A 21,445-nucleotide genomic window follows, 5' to 3' on the forward strand; every position below is an offset into this window, starting at 1 on the left:
GGGAAGGGTTATGCCTTTACTGTGGGAAAAGGGGACATCTTCTAAGAACCTGCCCTGAATTGCGGGGAAAACTGCAGCACCCAAGGCCTATAGAGGGGTCGGCCTCGGGTGTTATGTCGTTTACCCCTCACGTCCCCATTACTAGACCGTTTATTACGGTCACCCTTTTTGTTGGAAATTCTGCCGTGATTACCAAAGCCTTGATAGATTCAGGGGCTGCTGACAATCTTATGGATGAGAGTTTTGCTAAAACCACATCGTTGACTCTGATCCAAAAGGTTACTCCCTTGGCCGTGGAGGCCATAGACGGTAGACCATTGGAGAAACCTCTGGTGACCCATGAGACCCAAGAACTGGTTATGTCTGTGGGTGCCTTGCACAAGGAAAGATTGTCCTTTCAAATAATCAACTCCCCTACCGCCTCTATCGTTTTGGGCTTCCCCTGGTTGGTTAAACACAATCCGATGATTGATTGGGGTTGTTTGGAGATTCTCTCCTGGGGGAAATCTTGTCAAAGGGAATGTATGACTCGTGTTTGTCCTGTTGGCTTGCTTAATGTACCCACAGCCAAACCACTTTCTGTTTATGTTCCTCCTGTGTATGCAGACCTAGCTAAGGTGTTTGAAAAAAGGGAGGCAGATAAACTACCCCCGCACCGTGAATATGATTGTGCCATAAACCTCTTACCTGGTACTATGCCGCCTAGGGGTAAGGTATACCCTCTTTCTGAAAAAGAGAACCAGGTAATGGAGGAGTACATACAGGAAGCCTTAAGTAAAGGCTTTATCAGAAGGTCCTCCTCTCCTGCTGGGGCTGGTTTCTTTTTCGTTGCCAAAAAGGAGGGTGACCTACGGCCTTGTATAGACTACAGGGGCCTGAACAATATAACGATTAAAAACGCCTACCCTATTCCCCTCATCACGGAGTTGTTTGACCGGGTCAAAGGTTCTAAATACTTCACTAAATTAGACCTCAGGGGGGCTTATAACCTTGTTCGTATAAAGGAGAATGATGAGTGGAAAACAGCATTCAATACACGTAGCGGACATTATGAGTATCTAGTCATGCCTTTTGGACTGTGTAATGCTCCCGCTGTGTTTCAGGACCTCATAAACGATGTCCTCAGGGATCTATTGCATGTCTGTGCCGTGGTGTACCTTGACGACATCCTTGTATATTCCCCTGATTTACAGACACATCATAATCATGTTAGGATGGTGCTTAAAAGGTTATTACAGAACGGACTTTATTGTAAATTAGAAAAATGTTTGTTCGATCAGAGCTCGGTGCAATTTCTAGGATATATTATTTCCGAACAGGGTTTCAGTATGGATCCTGCTAAATTAGAAGCCATACTATCCTGGCCGCTTCCCCAAGGTCTTAAGGCTATCCAGCGTTTTATAGGATTTGCCAACTATTACAGGAAATTTATAAGAAACTTTTCACCACTTATCTCCCCTATAACGAAGCTGACTAAGAAAGGTCTACACCCTAGGGTTTGGACTCCTGAAGCCCTTAAGGCCTTCGACACTCTCAAGAAGGCATTTGCCTCTGCTCCAGTACTACGCCACCCTGATCCTTCTCTTCCCTTTGTTATGGAAGTGGACGCTTCTGAATCAGGTGTGGGAGCAGTACTGTCACAGAGGTCATCGTATGACGAACCCCTCCATCCCTGTTGCTACTTTTCAAAAAGGTTATCTGATCCGGAAAAGAATTACGATGTTGGGAACAGGGAACTATTAGCTATTGTGTTAGCTTTTAAGGAATGGAGGTACTTATTGGAGGGTTCTAAACACAAAATCATGGTTATAACAGATCATAAGAACCTCTCCTATATAGCTGATGCTAGAAGGTTGTCCGCCCGGCAGGCTAGATGGTCTCTATTTCTTTCACGCTTCCAATACGTTATTACCTATAGACCTGGTTGCCGTAATGCCAAAGCTGACGCTATCTCTCGTCAGTATGAACCTCTAGAATCTGTTAACCCGACCCCTGAACCTATTGTACCTGCGTCTCAGATAATAGCTGCTACCCGTTTGGTTGTTTCGTCTCTTGTTCTTGATAATATTAAGACATACCAAACTCAAGCACCCCCTGAGACGCCTGTTGGCAGACTATACGTTAAAGTGAATGACAGAAAGAAGTTGTTAACTTTATTTCACACCGCCAAAACTGCTGGTCATCCGGGGGTTACCAAGACTTATAAGGGCCTCCTTCAACAGTTCTGGTGGCCTTCACTCAAGCGAGACGTAGTGGATTTTGTGCAGGCTTGTCGGGTCTGTACGCAGTGTAAGTCCCCTAATGTGAGACCCCAGGGTCTCCTGATGCCTCTATCGGTACCCAAGAAACCATGGACCCACTTATCCATGGATTTTATTGTAGACCTTCCTCCTTCCGATCAGGGCCGGACTGGCCCACCGGGATACCGGGAATTTTCCCGGTGGGCCGCGGCACCTGGGGGCTGCTCTGAACAAGTATGTGCCACCGGGTGGCCGGTCCGGTGGCACATACTCTGAAGGGGCCGGTCGGCGGCCGCATTCCGCGCTGGAGCCGCCGGACCAGGTGGCAGCCTCGCCGGTCCGGCGGCACTGCTTTCACTAATGCAGACACGCTGGGGACTGATGGAGGAGGGAGGAGCATGTCTCTGTACCATGCTCCCTCGCGGTTCCCACAATTCCCAGCACAGGAACCGCGAGGGAGCATGGTACAGAGACATGCTCCTCCCTCCTCCATCAGCCCCCAGCGTGTCTGCATTAGTGAAAGGAGTGCCGCCGGACCGGCGAGGCTGCCACCCGGTCCGGCGGCTCCAGCGCGGAATGCGGCCGGCCCCAGCCCCACTCAATCAGGTAAATGGGAGGGGAGGGGAGTGGAAGGGAAGGGAGGGGAGGGGGGAATAAAGAGACACAAGGGGGGGGATGAAGAGACACAAGGGGGGGGAATAAAGAGACACAAGGGGGGGGGAATAAAGAGACACAAGGGAGGGGGAGGGGGGAATAAAGAGACACAAGGGGGGGGAAATAAAGAGACACAAGGGGGGGGGAAATAAAGAGGCACAAGGGGGGGAAATAAAGAGGCACAAGGGGGGGGGAAATAAAGAGGCACAAGGGGGGGGAATAAAGAGACACAAGGGGGGGGAATAAAGAGACACAAGGGGGGGGAATAAAGAGACACAAGGGGGGGATAAATAGACACAAGGGGGGGATAAAGAGACACAAGGGGGGATAAAGAGACACAAGGGGGGGATAAAGAGACACAAGGACAATGGGGGGGAATAAAGAGACACAAGGGGAGGGGGGAAATAAAGAGACACAAGGGGGGAATAAAGAGACACAAGGGGGGGAAATAAAGAGACACAAGGGGGGGGAATAAAGAGACACAAGGGGGGGAAATAAAGAGACACGGGGGGGGGAAATAAAGAGACACAAGGGGGGGAATAAAGAGACACAAGGGGAGGGGGGAAATAAAGAGACACAAGGGGAGGGGGGAAATAAAGAGACACAAGGGGAGGAGGGAAATAAAGAGACACAAGGGGAGGAGGGAAATAAAGAGACACAAGGGGAGGAGGGAAATAAAGAGACACAAGGGGAGGGGGGAAATAAAGAGACACAAGGGGAGGGGGGAAATAAAGAGAGACAAGGGGAGGGGGGAAATAAAGAGACACAAGGGGAGGGGGGAAATAAAGAGACACAAGGGGAAGGGGACATAAAGAGACACAAGGGGAGGGGGCAAATAAAATAGAGGGGCACAGTGAAAGGATGGGGGAAAGAGACAGAGGGGGGAAAGAGAGATGGTGGAGGGAGGAAAAAGAGACAGGGGGAGAGAGAGACAGAGAGGAAGATAGATGTGGGGGAGAGAGAGACAAAGGGAAAGGGTGGAGCCGGCAGGGGAGGGAGAAAGGACCCGGGAGGTCAGCCTGCAGCTCCTCTGCGTCCTTCTCGCACGAGCACAAAGCGTTGCCGCGGTTACCACGGCACTGCTCCGGCTCTCACGAGAGTGAACTCTAGCCCTGGAGTTCCTGGTGGTCGCAGTGTTGAGAGTGAACTCTAGCCCCATAGACACACTGCCCCCACACACACACCATACACATTCACACACTGCCCCCCATATACACACTGCCCACACACACACCATACACATTCACACACTGCCCCCCATACACACACTGCCCCCACACACACACCATACACATTCACACATTGCCTCATACACACACACAGTGCCTCCATACACACTGCCCCCATGCACACACACACATTCACAGCCCCCCCATACAAACATTTCCCCACACACGCTACACATTCACACACTACACCCCCCACACACACATACACTGAACCTTTCACACACACTGCACCCCTCACACATTGTACCACTGCTCCTATACCCTACTACAGCCCCATATCCCAGCAAACCCCAGGTAAGTTGTCAAACTGTTCTTAAACGGTTTGACTACTTACTCTGTGAGGGGGTCCCGGTGTTCTATCATTCTGCTATACCTGTCAGATTTCTATACCCTCGTCACTTCCGGGGAGGGGAAGCAGCTGGATCCTGTGCTGCACATGCGTGCTAGCACTCCTGCTACTCCTCCACAGCCAGGTCCTGGAAGGTAAGTAAAACTAGTTTTACACTTTCATTATAGTTAGTGCATTCACTAAGCTTAGGACATGGGACATTTAGGGTTAATGTTAGGGTTCAAATTAGAGTTAGGATTAGGGACTTGTTCACATTGAGTGATATTTCACAATAGGGGAATATCACTAAATAGGGATTTCTCACACTCTATTTTAACCCTTACCCCAAGGGTTAGGGTAAGAATAGAGAGTGAGAGAGGTTAGAAGCACTTACCTAACCCTAATTTGAACCCTCACTTAACCCTAAATGTCCCGTGTGCCTAAGCTTAGTGAATGCACTAAATATAATGAAAGTGTAACACTAGTTTTACTTACCTTCCAGGACCTGGCTGTGGAGGAGTAGCAGGAGTGCTAGCACGCATGTGCAGCACAGGATCCAGCTGCTTCCCCTCCCCGGAAGTGCCGAGGGTATAGAAATCTGACGAGGTATAGCAGACTGATAGAACACCGGCACTCCTTGCACCATAACCACTACACAGAGCAGTAGTGGTTATTGTGCATGGATTTTTTCTTTAAATAATCTACAAGTGCCCCTCCCGGGATCAGGCTCTGGATCCTCCACTGGTATATGACATGTATATTAATGTGTGTATTAGATATATATATATATATATATATATATATATAATTATGTCTATTATATTTACACATATATTAATGTACATTTATATATGCATAATACACAGAGAAATGTCATTAATATGTACCATATGTAATGAGCAGATATTGGCCCAGTCTTGTTGCTAGGTAGGTGCACACTCCAGCACAATAACATATTTAAAAGTGAAGAGCGCACCCACAGGACTTCAAAGTAAACAAGATAACGTAATTTTTTTACAGTTGTGCCCAACATACATTCACCATTTCAGTCCCATTACCAAGCTTTCCTTAATATGTCATGGTAGTTGGACTGAAACATTGATTACATGCAAAGGCACATCTGCTTAAAATAAATCAGCACTTTTGTTTATTTTGAACCATATGAGTGCTTTTTTTTACGTTGGAGTAATCATTTTTAATTTTAAGTTCTCTTTTCTAACTCTGTATCTGCACACTATGCTGGCGCGACGCATTATGGGGCTGGTAAAAAATTTTTTTCCAGGGCTGCTTTTAATGCCCAGTCCGGCCCTGCTTCCGATGGTCAGACAGTGATATTAACCGTGACGGATAGGTTCTCTAAAATGGCGCACTTTATTCCGCTTAGGAAACTGCCTTCTGCGATTCAACTTGCTCAGGTGTTTGCCAAGGAAGTGTTCCGCTTGCATGGGGTACCTCAAGATATAGTATCTGACAGGGGTCCTCAATTTGTCTCTCGGTTTTGGAGGGGTTTTTGTGCTGAGATGGGGGTCTCCTTGTCGTTTACTTCCTCCTATCACCCGCAATCTAATGGTGCAGCCGAACGTGCTAATCAGTCTGTGGAATTGTATTTGCGCTGCTTCACTAATGCGCACCAGGATGACTGGTCTCGCCTCCTTCCGTGGGCTGAATTTGCCAGGAATACGGTGTCTCATTCGTCTACTGGCTTAAGTCCTTTTGAGGTTGCTTATGGGTTTCGGCCTTCCGTCCTTCCCGGTGCGTTCTCCGACAAGGGAATGCCCGCTTTGGTCCAGCACCTCGCCTCTTTGCGGAAGATGTGGGATCAGGTCCATGTTGCGCTGTCCCGTTCAGCGGCTGCTCAGAAGAAGTTTGCTGATCGCCATAGGGGTGCGGCCCCTTCCTATGTTCCGGGTGATAGGGTATGGTTGTCCTCCAGGAACCTCCGCCTCAAGGTTCCCTCGATGAAGTTCGCTCCCAGGTTCCTTGGTCCCTACAAGGTGTTACGTAGGGTTAACCCCGTTTCCTACTCCCTGGACTTGCCTTCTTCCATGCGCATTCCGAACACGTTTCACGTTTCGCTTTTGAAGCCCTTGCTTTGCAACCGGTTCTCTCGTCCCCTCGGGCGGCCTGTTTCCCCTCGCGCTGTCCCCAGTGATGTGTACGAAGTGGCTGCCCTTCTCGACTCTCGTGTTTCTAGGGGTCGGCTGCAATATCTGGTGGATTGGAAGGGGTACGGCCCTGAGGACCGATCTTGGGTTTCGTGCTCTGATCTGCACGCTCCCTCTTTGGTCCGCTCCTTTCATGCCCGGTTTCCTTTGAAGCCTTCTGCTTCCCGCCCTCTGGGCGGTCTTCGAGGGGGGGGTAATGTCAGGACCCCGCGGGCGGCTGCAAGGGGAGGCTGCAGTCCGCTCGCGGCACTCACCCTCCAGTCGTCCGCGGTCTCCTTCTCCACTTGGTCTCGGCGAGCGGCATCCCTCCAGCCTCGGATGCCGCCCGCGTCTTCCTCCACGCCCCCCAGCGGCAGCATGCATGACGCTGCACGCTGGAAGACTGCCCAAGATATGTCACGCCGGGGTCAGTCACCTGACCCGGCATTAAAGGCACAGTGCCTCAATCACAGTGGGAGGTTTAGATATCTCCCACGTGTGATTGTTAATTCTGATTGGAAATTATCCAATCAGAATTAACCTGATGGTTTAAATACTTACCTTTCCTGTTCCTCCCTGCCCTGTTGTGGTCTTTGCTTTATAGTATTGATTCTGAACGTGTGATTTCTGGTTACGTACTCTCTGGCTTGTTATACTGACTTTGTGACTTTCTCCTACCCTTTGACCTCGGCTTGTTTCTCGTTATTCTGTTTTCTGGTTCCCCTTACTCGGCTTGTCTCCTGACTATTCTGTGTGTGCTTAGCCCGGCCACTCTAAGGACCGGTACTGCACACTTTCTGTGTGTGTGTCTGTGTGTGTGTTAGCGTGTTGGGTTCCCCGAATCGTGACATAATGCTGAAGCGAAGAATTATAACTAGAACCAAGTGACAGGTGAGGCCCTGCTATTGCCAAGCGGCAGTGAGAGGCTCTACCTATTTGGCCCGAGGGGGTTTTGTGGCCACCAGAACGAGGTGGCAGGATGTTGGCCTCTCGGTGACTGTAAGAGATTCAAAACGTGTGGCCATGACATGGGAAGCCCTAACTGTAGCCCTAAAGAAGGGCGAGCAAGGTGGCTAGCTATAATTTGGTCGTGGGGCTGAACCTCCGTGTATGAGGTAGGGGTGTAGACCTAGTGGACCGCAGTATTATTAGGGGAAGCTAGGGCCAGCACCTGATCCGGAAAGCCACTTCTCTACCCTGATGGGGGCTTGTCTTTTGAAGGAAGTATATAACGTATGTAGATACTGACCTTGAGTGTTTGTCCTGTATATTTGGACAATGCTCAGTGCGACTTCAATATATATGTCTATATAGACTGTGAAGAACAGGTCCAGTCCAGGAACCTAGGGGTAAGAAAGATGCTAGTAGGCATGAGGCGTGCCATTGGTGTGCCAAGTGTAAAAATTTAGAACATATGGAATGGTGTGTAACAGTAAAATCGTATTGTAAACACCTGTGTAATCAGAGGGACCTGAACGTTGGTCCAAATTTTTTGAGACAAGCCCCTGGGTTCCCACAACGGAGCAGTATTTTGTGACAGATGTGAACGCGAAGTGAGGCCTTATAAGGACGTAATTGTAGTGAGTAAAATTTAAGGATACCTGCTACTGAAATGACGGGAACCAGGGATCCTGAAGGTCGCTGAAGGCATAGTGAATCTGCGCAATGGTGCAGGTCTAAGTAATTGATATGTAAAAATTTAAACAGAATTAACACTTAATATGATAGTAACATGGAGAGTGAGGCATGTTTAAACCTGGTGTGTTTAAAGTTTTGAACCCACTCTGGGAGGGAATTGTAAAAAAGGCAGTGGAAGCTGAAATGAGGCCTCAGGAGAAACGTAAAATTGTAACTTTTTTTACCTGATACCGTGACACGGGATACTGGAACCACTTCCTGGATTCTTCTTGAAGAAAGAGTAGTACAACCTAAAACATTTACATTTAGTAAGAATAAGAAACCTGAGTATAGTGTTTCAATATAAAGATAGATTTAGAAATAAGAGCTACTGAAAAAAGTGAGCATGGTGCTTGATAAATTTAAGAGGTTTGAAGGGGCTCAGCCCATTGAGAGAGGAAAAAAACAAACTGTAAAGGGGTTCACTGTTTCTTTAAGAGAATACCCCTGGGAGTATATGCATAATTAATTGTGACAATGAGTGGCGAATAATGCCATGTTAGAGTAAGGGAAAACGTAGGGAGAACCGTGAACACATGTTATGGAATAATACATTGAGGAACATACTTAAATATTAAAATTTAAAATGCTCAAAACCTCAGGTGTTCGGCTAACGAACGTGCAAGAGGAATATAACAGGACCGCATGTGATAGATGTATTTTTCTTTAAACGAAATGCTAGTGACAAAGCCGTTCGTATGTGTTTCATCTAACGAAAGTGAGAAACAGGCGAACGTAAGGTGAGTATAAGCGTTCGGGAAAATTCTTAACGAAAGAAGAACAAAAGCGTGTGTACTCTGCGGTCGGCTAAAATGTTCTGCACGAACGCAGAAGTACACGAACGACGGAATTACACGAACAGGTAAGTATATATATATATATAGGGAGCCTATCCCCGCGTTTTTAGGCCCGAATGTGGGAAATAGCCGAACGCTATTTCCCACGTTGATGCCTACATGTGCGTGCCCGTCTCGTGACCGGAAGCCCGATAGTCGGGTAACGAGTAGGGAATACCATGGGGCAGCCGGTGGAGGAGCCCGGAGGAGGATGGCAGGAGCTGCAGAAGACTGCTGCTTTTTTGAGGCAAGACTGGCGGGAACAACGGACCGAAAGTGCAATTAACTATGGAAGTCAAAACAGCTTGAACGGCAAAGGTAAGTAGGGGGGTAGGGTTTATAAAGGGTCATAACTCCTCCCACAAATTCAGGCCAAAAGGCCTTCCAACATATATATATATAATAAGAAAGGGAAACTTCCTCAATATATTCCAAATTTAGTGAGTAGTCTGAGTGCTGGAGAGTCCTGTGTTCACTGAAACGTCACCCACAACGACTTCCCCCAATGGCGCCAAGCATTATAAGCCATAGTGTTTATGGTGCTCGCAGTGTCCCTTTAAGATTTACGTTGCATGCCACAGGTCCCAAGATATACATATGAAAGATTACATGTCATTAAAGGGGCTCTGGCAACTCAAAGTTACCTTTCTACTGTTGTTTCCTTTTTTCTTCCTCTTTCCCAATCTGTTATTCTCTTCTTTATTTCTGATCTATTTTAGATATTGTGGCGAAACCAACCTCGCCACTGTGCACTGGAGAAGCCTGCTTGCCCGCCTCTTGCCTTCTGACTATGGCCCGGGAAGATGTGGCCCTTTAATTACAAGTTTTGGGCATAATGGATTTTTGGTGTGCTGCTGCTGGCCCTTTAACTCCCAGAGAAAGGGTTTGTACTTTTAAATTGGCACTTCGAATGGCGTCGAAGTGCCGAAGTAGTCAAAGTGGCCGCCATTCGAAAAACGAACACTTGGCGGCGGCCATCTGGGTTCCTTCCATGCGGTCAGCGGTATGTCTAGCCAAATTCATGGAACTGAAATCGGCTACACAGTTCCGCGAACCACGCTAAGCCTTACCTTCTCCCACGGTGATTTTGCAGCCGCAGAGACTAAGTCCCGTTCGAAGATTCGAACGCTCGTTCGAATGGGACTTAGTCATTTTTTCAGCCTGAAATAGACCGACCGCACAGCCCAAATCTATGGAACTGTTTTGGGCATGAAAATGTGCTTGCGGTCGGTCCTAAAGGACTTCCATATAACTTTTTAACCCCTGAACCAATTGCCCTGATTTTTGAGTATGTGTTTATTTCTCGCATGCTGATTATGAAAATGTATGTTTATGTTTGTGACATGTATATTTTAGAAGTTATAAATATTGTGTAAAAACGGTATTCCTCTGCCTGTGATAATGAGATTACCCATTGTGTTCAGTAATCATATCACAGGCAGAGGGGAGGATTTTGTGTGGGAGTGTCTGTGTGTATTGTACGGATTGATTGGTTGTTCTGTAATACCCTGTGGGCTGTACTGTGGTTGTGGATTGGGAATAAAAGAGACTGTATGTGCCAGAATTCAGATTCTGCTTAACCCTCAAACCGAAGTGTCGTCTCGTTATTGGGGGAATTGGATTGTATGCTGACTGCCAGGAGTGTAACCCTTTCATATGGTTTTCCTGTTTGGCTGCTTCCTGTGTTCGTGTGTTTCCTATTCGTGAGTTGGTGACTTCGTGCAGTTTGCCGTTCGGGAGATTGGTTATTGCAGTAGCTGCTTGTCTAACTGGAAGGGGATTATCGCCTAAACGGTTTGTTACATATATATAAGGCAAGCTCCACTTCCTTTGTCGAGATAGTTAAGCGTAGGAAAAATACATAAGATAAAGTAGTTCATACTTTGTCTTGTCTTATTTCCGTAAGTTTAAGGTGACAGAGCCACTTCAAATAGGCAAATTAGTCAAATTAATTAATTAATTAAATTCTAAACAACAAAAACCCTCCATTATTACATTTGAATCTTTATGGAATTAAATCTTACTATCGCATCATCCTTGCCCACTAGAAGTGATTGCATGTGCAGAGCAATGGCCAGCACTAAGGCTAGTTCGAAGCCACCAATGAGCTAGAACCTACCAACCACTTTTCCCCTCCGGCCTACTCCAGCCTAGACCTTGGCCTACCCCCTTTCTATTCCACCTAAATCCTATTTAACCCACGCCCTATTCCCGCCGCTGTGTCCAAACGGGAACTGCTTCAAAATAAAGGGAGGGTAGGAGGGACAAGTAACAAGTAAGTGAGGTCTTTGATTAAGATAGCCACTTCACTAAAATGGCCGTTATTTAAATCCCTACTCTCCTCCCCCTCAAACTAAATATAAATTTTTTCCACACCCCTTGACCTTAACTTTACCTGCCCACTCTCTGGCCCTGTCAAGGCCCACTCCCCCACTGCGTTGCTCCATGGGCTTCAGAACCAGTTTGGATTCTACAGAAATGACCATCATACAAGTTAAGGAAACAACACATAGTGTTAGGTCTATAATAGGTCACAGTACACAACATCGATTGAGAATGCAATGATGAGATACGGCAATGAGACACAATTAAGAGAATGCAATAGTTACCTGCTTTTGTACCAGCTTGTTTCTTCAAGGTAACAAACTGCTTTCAACAAGAATAAATCCTTTGAATGTTCTGTCAAGTTTGAGAAGTCATTGATAAAGTCCTACAAGAATGTGTGAATTTCTGTGACAGAAATACACTGGGTACCTCAGCAATCAATCCCATTAAAGAGCAAATCTGCATGGCTTCTCAACTTCAAAGACTAACTTAGAGATAATGTTTGTGTTTTTATTTGAGGACCTGCAGAAGTTGAAAACATCTTAAGATGGAGATCTGGTTACATGAAACATTTTCAAAAGTCTTTATTAATATGATCTCAGGATGAAATGTAATGAAAAACAGACATAAATATTAATATGTATTACATGTAATTTACGCCAAACTATTTGTTGTTGATCTCCCGCTCTGTAAAATGGACCTGTATGTGTTAAAACCTGTGCTTTATGTAATGTGTTTTCTTTTTTTTTTCTTTTTAGATCTCGTTGGAGTTTCGTAACTTAGCCGCGGTTTACCAAGAGATCATTGTGGATATGTGCAATAAGATGGGAGTAGGTACAGCAGATTTCTTGGAAAAGGAGATTGATTCTCTGAACGACTGGGATAAAGTATGATAACGTATATGGATCCATTAATTTCCTTGTATCTTGCATGATAATATCTCCAATAGTTATTACACTTACCCCGATTTATTCAGTTTTGTCTTTTGTTTTGAAGGCCCTATTATTAATACCTTCATGACGTTAGGGTGTATTGGTGCTTCCTTTATCACTTTTATAGCATATTGACACGTCCTAACTTTTATGGCATAGTGATACGTCCTAACTAAAAGGATTAAATCTCTGCTCGCGCCAGGTAGTACCAGGTATCAATCGATATCTGGTGCTCCTCTCTGTCAGCTGCAGCCATTTTTAACAGCCCAATACTTACAGGGTAACTGTAGGTATTTCTCAAACTGAGCAGTGCATTCAGCTTTTTAAATATTGCTGCAATACAGTGTGAGCAGGGTTAAATCCCTACTCCAACCAGTGAGAACCAGTTATCAATGCATACCTCAGGTCTCCCCTTTGTCAGCTAGGGCCATTTTTTAGTACCCCCAAACTGATGGAGGAGCTTGCTGAAAGTCAGCCAGGGGTTACATCTGGATTACCCTTTTAATTTAGGAAGTATCTAAGTCAATGCATTTAAGCAAAAACAGAGAATATGACAGAAGCTTAGAGAAACTCAATAGCTTGCCCTCTGGTAAATCCCCACTCAGGTCTCAAAATAGTATATAGGATATTAAAAGAAAGTCATTTTTGACCTTTAAAAATATATTATTATATTATTATATTATTTATTTAAAGAAATACTCTTCAATTATAATTTGGACAATTACCTCTGTCCATAAAGTGGACTTGTTATCCACAGAACATGGTCGCCTTCGAGTACACAAATTGTAGTGATGGGATCATATATACTTCCCTGACAATCACATCTTCCTCCACCAAGATGGACAGCAGCTCTGGATGCCTGTGAATACAATTGCCATGCCTCTGGCTGGTGATTGGTGCATGCGACATCCCACAATCCATTGCATGTGGTTTTATATTAGGAATTGTAGGTTGACGTACGCATCACATAGGGTCAGATGGCAGCAGTTTTCTAGTTTTTAAAGGACCACTGTAGGCACCCAGACCACTTCAGCTCAATGAAGTGGTCTGGGTGCCAGGTCCCCCTAATTTTAACCCTGCATGGATTATGGCTGAAGGGGTTTTAACCCCTTCAGTGCCAAGGGAGGGGGGCCCCGACGGAGGGAGGCAATCCATGATCCTAAAGTGCCAGGAAAATGGGTTTGTAGTCGGTTATAGTAAAAAAAAAATTAATTTGTATATGCAATTGAAATCTATGTATTTGCTAATAACTTTATCAGCACAATGTCAAGTTATTTTTATTGTACAAAATACAAAGTATTACTATTTTAACTCTTCAGTACTGTCACTGTGTTGGTGGTATGCTGGGAGTTGCCTTGTCTTGTATTTTATCTGCATCAGAACTGGAAGATCCGATAGTGGGCCAGGACACACACCTTGCAAATTCCACGACACTCTTCCTGCAGAAAACAAACAACATCCGTGACTACCTGGAAGACCAACTCAATGGCCAAGGGTTCTGGCCAAGAGAGGTCAGTGCCTCCCTGTGGCAGACACAATGTATCGGCTATGAATCTATTCCTTATGTTAGCAATTGGTGTGACGGCAAAAGCAAACACAAAATACACAAACAGAATGCCACAGTCTGCAGAATCATGTTCTCTTTATTAAATAATAAACAAATACAAAGTTAACATGGTGACAGTGGGGAGAAAAACAGCATGGGGTGCCTTAACAATATTGTGCCATCCAGGATTTCCTCAGCTAACTGCAGTCACACAATCTGATCTAATAGGTGTTTCCATAAAACTATTAAAGGAGCTTTCAGAAATGATAGCAGCAGTAATTACATTTTTGAATCTTTTTAGCTCATTATCATTAGTGCCCAAAGTTTCCCTTTAACTGATAGCGATCACTATTGAGTGAAGCCAGACAGCATGCCTGTGTTTGTAGAAGATACTGTCTCAGATCCTTCATACAATCCTGCAGCTAGCGGACATTACTGCATGAATAGGACATTTTCACTTGTTTCTATATTGATTTAAAAAAATGTTTTCACTTTTAATTGTGATTGCTATATGGGAGACACTGCAGTAGCAGCAAGTTAGGTTGAGTCGCAGTTGATCAGATAGAGTAAGGCCCAACATGGCTGCTCAGCCAGATAAACGGGAAAAGTTATTACATGAACTCCGTGCCTGTGGAAAGATGATTTCCTATGAACACCAACTGTCTCTCCTTTACATCAGGTGTGGAGTAAGTACGGGAAGAAGCTCTCTGATTTGGCAAAGCCAGAGAACATTGTGCCAGCCGTGCAGTGTCTGAATGAACTCATTACCAATGCCTTGCAGCACGTTCCAGACGTGTTAACTTACCTGTCCCGGCTTAAAAACCAGAGCGTTTTCAACTTCTGTGCCATCCCTCAGGTAAGCGAGAAAAATCATCCAGTAATAAGGGCCTTCTGACATCCAGTGCTCACCTGCTCCTCCATAGACTGCGTGTGGCTCAAACTAAAACTCTTAGTGTTAGAATAGGAACATTGTTTTAATACAAAACAGGAATATTTAAGTAAGTGGCCAGTTACAATCATAAAGTCATGTGCTTGCCTACCTATCATATAATGGGATGGGAAAACCAGCATATACCTAGTTTCTTGCTGAGCAAAATGTTTTCAAATACAAATAAAGTGATATATTCTTTAGATGTTCTGAGATTGTTGACATGCATTTGTTTCTCTACGTCTAAAGCTGTTTCAGGCAACATTTTCAGTGAGTAATGGAAGTACAAATAGGGGGTATGCGACAATGTGGTGACTAACTGATCACTAGCTTTCGGCACGATTTGGCCAACAACTTCTCAAATTGATCATAATCCAAAATTCACAAAACAAAGTCAGAAAACATTATTTTCTTACAAATAGGTCCAACTTGTGATTTCCTTGTTTATCTCAAGATGTCAATCTCAATAGGCACAACTAAAGGCCATTTCATTTCAATAAAGCGGTGTGGGTGCAGTGGTCCTGTTACTTTAACTTTAACTACACTGCTGTGTAGTAGATATGGCAATGCTTATGTTTCAGAGTTTAATACACTTCTACGTGCTTCTGCTGTGAGAATGGAGTCAATCTCGTTTCTCACAGATGACCTCCGTTTCCTTGGAAGAGTGCAGTTTTTCGTTCCCAGTGCTCCTGTAGGAACATTGATTTGCATGAAAGACAAGAGTCGGTGTGATGTCAGAGAGGCAGATTGGGCGGCTGCAGGACTCTATCTCGGCCAAGGAAAGCGAGTGAAACTGTTTTTTATTTAAATTTTCATATAGGTTTGTTGGGAAAGGGGACCTTAAACTATAGACAGAGGAGAACACTATAGAAGATACAGGTTTGTATTCACTATATTGAACACAAAATGTGCACCTTTGCAGTGTTTTTTATTACATCGTAGGTTGAAAGTTAGATAGCCAAGAATTTGATGATAATAGGTGACGTGTCATTGTTCCATGGGACATTATAGTGTGTGTTCTTCTGCAAGGTGTTCAAACAGACTTTTCAGGTAGTGAGTGGGTCTGCTTCTATTATACTCATGCCAAAAGACTTGTTGTGGGGTATGGGTTAATGGTAACATTTTAAGTGTGTTGAATTTGCTTAGTTTCCAATGGTTCCATTAAACCGTTGCTAACTCACGGCAGGATTGTGACAAATGAAACTCGAGTATCTCACGTATGTTATAGGGCCTTTTTTAAGTGAGAATTCTAAAAGTGCTTTTGAAAAGTATCGTAAGACTGACATCATGATTGCTTCAAGTTAGTTAATCAGCGGTGTTAACTGGACAATAAAGAGCTGATATCGCATTCTAATTTACCTAATGTTTGCAGGTGTTAAACAGTGGAGACAAAGAGTTGTATCTGTTCTGTTTTGCCTTTAACCCTACTGATGTTAGGAATAACCAGTTATATGCAATCCTTCTCTAACCCTTCTTCCTAACCTCCACCCTCAGGTAATGGCCATAGCCACCCTAGCTGCATGCTACAACAACCAGCAAGTGTTTAAAGGAGTTGTGAAAATCCGCAAGGGTCAGGCAGTGACTCTAATGATGAATACCACAAACATAGAAGCTGTGAAAGCCACCATGTTCCAGTATACTGAAGAGGTATGACCTGTGTGACTCAGAGAAATCCCTTCTTGTACTCTTTGTATGTTTCTAAGCAGCACAGACAGGTGTTTAAAGTTACTTTGGTAATATGTTTAAAGTGCTCATTTTTAACATTTTTTGTGTAGTTAAAGGATTCTGTGCCTAATTTCCTGCCATGAGCTAAGTCAAAATGAATACTTAAAGGTTACTCCAACCAAAGGCACTGTTTTCAGAAAACACTTTTTTTTTTTGGTCAGATAAACCCTTTCTATACTAGCTAAAACGTACCTCCATTCCAGAACCTACACCAAGTTCTCCTTTTCCTTGAGGTGAAGGGATGTCCGGGAGGACATGGAGAACACAGGGCAAGGTGCATACATTTGAACTTATGACAAAACCAGCCCAAATAGGTCATTCTAGATACCATAGTCAGTGCAATTCTGATCTAGTGCTTATCGGGTCCTTAGACTGCTGGTACTGTTCACGGTTTTTGCTAAAAGCAATTTTAGAGGGGTGATTAAAACCAGGTTTTGGCACTCACGCTTAGCCCCCTCCACCCCTCCACCCTTAACCATATTGCTAATACAGAAGTTCCTATTCTGCATTAATCATATAAATGTCATCCTTATTTTAAAGCCATTCGTCATCTGACCTTGTATATAGTGGTTATGGTGTCTTATATTTTCCTTTTATTGCTTATTAAATGTAGGCTCGACAATATCCTTATCTATCTCTCACTTTGTTTTTATTAATCCTCCCCCCCATCTTTATTAATCCTCCCCCCCATCTTTATTAATCCTCCCCCCCATCTTTATTAATCCTCCCCCCATTGTTTACCTATTCATTTCTTTTAACGCTGTTATTCTTGAAACTTCATCCAGTCTCCAAACTGTAAGTGTTACTCTGCGCATTCTTTATCGCTATCGATCATTTTTATGCTAAATGTTAAGATCATATATCTCTGACAATTGGTAAAACTTGTCGTTATCTGTTATTGTTATATATAATTGATTGTGCCTCAGCTGTTGAAACCTTGTAGCATCATGAGTAACCTGAATTATTCTGCTTCTTATTTAAAGGCTTTAAATACTCATGGCCCAATAAGTATTCGCACTGCCCTCAAATTAAAGAAAAATAAAATATTATCTCGCTATGGAAGCTCCCAAGTCAAAACTATTCTTAATTTGGCCAGCAACCTTAGCGAGACTAATAATACTCTAAAGAGCAATCATGGCCCGTCTTTTAAGGGTGCACTATTGAATGCCCGCTCAGCAATTAAGAACGCTGAGGCCATCAACATCATAATTAAAGATAACAACCTTGATTTTCTATTTTTAACGGAAACATGGTTTTCCCCCTCAGCCCCACCTCGTCTTGATGAATTGGCCCCCCTTGGATATCACATACTTATGTGCAATCGGGCAACAAGAAGAGGCGGGGGGATTGCGATTATTTTTAAGACATTAAGACTTGAGAATGATCTACTGAAGTTCCGCCGGAGCTTAAAAACAGTCTTATTTGCTCAGGCGTACGGGATTACATGAAAATTTTAACCCTGGTTTTAAATGCACTTGATTTTAATGCTGTTGTTTGCTGGATATTGTTTTATCTGTTTTTATTGCTGGTATGCGCATCGAGACCCTATGGGTAACAAGACTGCGTTTCTTAAGAATTTTTAATAAATAAATAATAATAAATAATAATAATAAATAAGATATTGGATAAAAAAAAGTTAAATCATAGATTGAAATTCAAATGTTAACAGGACAAAAAAGGGAAAACAATAAAAAAAAAAAAATCATCCACTATGGAATCACCCGCATGTATAGAAGGAGCATAATATAGAGTAAACAAAGCCATAGAAAACTCAAAATGGAAATACATCTATACAGTTGCAAGTAAAAGTATGTGAACCCTTTGGAATGATATGCATTTCTGCACAAATTGGTCATAAAATGTGATCTGATCATCATCTAAGTCACAACAATAGGCAATCAGTCTGCTTAAACTAATAACACACAAAGAATGAAATGTTGCCATGTTTTTATTGAACACACCATGTAAACATTCACAGTGCAGGTGGAAAAAGTATGTGAACCCTTGGATTTAATAACTGGTTGAACCTCCTTTGGTAGCAATAACTTTAACCAAACGTTTCCTGTAGTTGCAGATCAGACGTGCACAACGGTCAGGAGTAATTCTTGACCATTCCTCTTTACAGAACTGTTTCAGTTCAGCAATATTCTTGGGATGTCTGGTGTGAATCGCTTTCTTGAGGTCATGCCACAGCGTCTCAATCGGGTTGAGGTCAGGACTCTGACTGGGCCACTTCAGAAGGCGTATTTTCTTCTGTTTAAGCCATTCTGTTGTTGATTTACTTCTATGCTTTGGGTCATTGTCCTGTTGCAACACCCATCTTCTGTTGAGCTTCAGCTGGTAGACAGATGGCCTTAAGTTCTCCTGCAAAATGTCTTGATAAACTTAGGAATTCATTTTTCCTTCGATGATAGCAATCCGTCCAGGCCCTGACGCAGCAAAGCAGCCCCAAACCATGATGCCCCCACACCACCATACTTCACAGTTGGGATGAGGTTTTGATGTTGGTGTGCTGTGCCTCTTTTTTGCCCCACATAGTATTGTGTGTTTCTTCCAAACAACTCAACTTTGGTTTCATCTGTCCACAGAATATTTTGCCAGTACTGCTGTGGAACATCCAGGTGCTCTTGTGCAAACTGTAAACGTGCAGCAATGTTTTGTTTGGACAGCAGTGGCTTCCTCTGTGGTATCCTCCCATGAAATCCATTCTTGTTTAGTGTTTTACGTATTGTAGATTCGCTAACAGGGATGTTAGCATTTGCCATTGACTTTTGTAAGTCTTTAGCTGACACTCTAGGATTCTTCTTCACCTCATTGAGCAGTCTGCGCTGTGCTCTTGCAGTCATCTTTACAGAACGGCCACTCCTAGGGAGAGTAGCAGCAGTGCTGAACTTTCTCCATTTATAGACAATTTGTCTTACCGTGGACTGATGAACAGCAGGGCTTTTGGAGGTACTTTTATAACCCTTTCCAGCTTTATGCAAGTCAACAATTCTTAATCGTAGGTCTTCTGAGAGCTCATTTGTGCGAGGCATCATTCACATCAGGCAATGCTTCTTGTGAAAAGCAAACCCAGAACTGGTGTGTGTTTTTTATAGGGCAGAGCAGCTGTAACCAACACCTCCAATCTCATCTCATTGATTGGACTCCAGTTGGCTGACATCTCACTCCAATTAGCTCTTGGAGATGTCATTAGTCTAGGGGTTCACATACTTTTTCCACCTGCACTGTGAATGTTTACATGGTGTGTTCAATAAAAACATGGCAACATTTCATTCTTTGTGTGTTATTAGTTTAAGCAGACTGTGATTGTCTATTGTGACTTAGATGATGATCAGATCACATTTTATGACCAATTTGTGCAGAAATCCATATCATTCCAAATGGTTCACATACTTTTTCTTGCAACTGTAGTAATACAGAAAAAAACAACAGAGGCCAAGCATGAAGGGAAGAGGTAAGAGGAGACTAAAGAAGAGACGTTAAATTATTGTATGACAAACGCCTCAATTCTTGTTATTAACATAATATACATTTTAAAACGTACATCCAGAATGGAGAGGAGTGTGGCTGATGCAGGCATGTAGACGCTGCATGTAGCTATCCACCCGTATCAGCAAACAAGCCAGCAAAGCTACGAGATGCCCGGTATTTTTTTCAAGCCTTACAAGCCTTACAAGCTAGCAGCAAGCAAGTCTGAGCTATCGGAAGACATCTGATGTGTTTAGTGTGTTCAGTGTAACGAAGTCTTATAAGCTGCCTGGACTTCTGCTCGAGCTCGTGCCACAGTCTGACAGCCTGATTACTCAAGGTAACGGAGCAGACATAGAGCTATCCCAGAATCACTTTGAGGAGGGTAATGGAGAGGGGAGCAGGAGCAGAAGACTGTTATTGTAGCAGTGCTTCAGTTAAGGCAAAGTTAAGGCTCCAAAAGCACCCAAAGTAATTCAATAATCAAAGCAAGCAGTAATATTTTTTTTTGTCTTAAAATGCTTTAAAATGCTTTAATGGGATACCAAATGATCTAAAGTGGCCCAAAGGTGAAATTAGTGATTCAGAGTGAAACAAAGTATATAAAATGAAGAGGCAAAGAGTGAAAATAAACTATACAACGTTATACAGAGTGATACAAAGAGAGGCAAAGAGACACAGTGTGATACAAGTGATACAAACTGATCTAAAGAGATACAAAGTATTTCAAATCGCCTCTAAGCAAACTCAACGAGTTTTAAAGCAACAGGAAGGATTTAAGAGCTCTAAAGTGTTATATATTAGGCTGCAAGTGCTTTAAATGGTTAATAAGAGCTTCTGAACGCTGCAAGGCATTGCAAAGTATTGTAAATTGCTTCAAATTGTTTTAAGTCTTTGGGAAATATCTAAACTAAATAAATAAGTGATTTAAAAGGTGATCCAAATTGGAGGGCGGAGCCTGACCGCGCAAGTGAATGGCAGCTTAAACCCTGAGCTCTGCCAAGGCCTAGCCCAAATCCAACGCAATCATTAGCACCTGAGCCCCTTAAACCCCCTAAAACCCCTCTCCCGTACACCCTCACCTACCCTCTCCATGGGCGGAGGGAAAAAAACCTGACAATCAGCTGTCGCTCCAATCTTCCGACGGACGAAAGAGAAGGCCCAGACGCCGGCATCGGAACAGTCGCAGTCGGAATCCGACTCAGAAATGAGCAGCCAAACCCCGTCAGAGAGAACGGAGGCCCCTCTTACCCGCAGAGACATGCGGGGATTCCTGGCGGACTTTCGTAAGTCAGTAGCGGAGGAACTAGACAAACGGCTAAACCCCATCCTGGAAAGCATGGCTGACCTCTCAGCCCGCGCTCAAGTCACGGAGGACAATATGGCGGAGGTGCAGGACAGAGTGCACTC

The 21,445-nt window shown here is 43.9% G+C and overlaps 1 protein-coding gene across 1 annotated transcript in view; it reads left to right on the forward strand.

Annotated features, from left to right (window-relative positions):
• LOC134586490 (squalene synthase-like) overlaps nucleotides 1-16,492 on the forward strand; it is a 31,563-nt gene extending 15,071 nt beyond the window's left edge. The window contains exons 4-7 of the mRNA XM_063442032.1: nucleotides 12,192-12,320; nucleotides 13,685-13,876; nucleotides 14,591-14,767; nucleotides 16,334-16,492. Of these exons, the coding sequence (XP_063298102.1) occupies nucleotides 12,192-12,320; nucleotides 13,685-13,876; nucleotides 14,591-14,767; nucleotides 16,334-16,492 (657 nt within the window). The remainder of the gene's footprint in view (nucleotides 1-12,191; nucleotides 12,321-13,684; nucleotides 13,877-14,590; nucleotides 14,768-16,333) is intronic.
• The last annotated feature ends 4,953 nt before the right edge of the window (nucleotides 16,493-21,445 follow it).

This window comes from Pelobates fuscus, chromosome 2 (genome assembly GCF_036172605.1).
Source record: "Pelobates fuscus isolate aPelFus1 chromosome 2, aPelFus1.pri, whole genome shotgun sequence".
In the NCBI taxonomy this organism is placed as follows: Eukaryota; Metazoa; Chordata; class Amphibia; order Anura; family Pelobatidae; genus Pelobates; species Pelobates fuscus.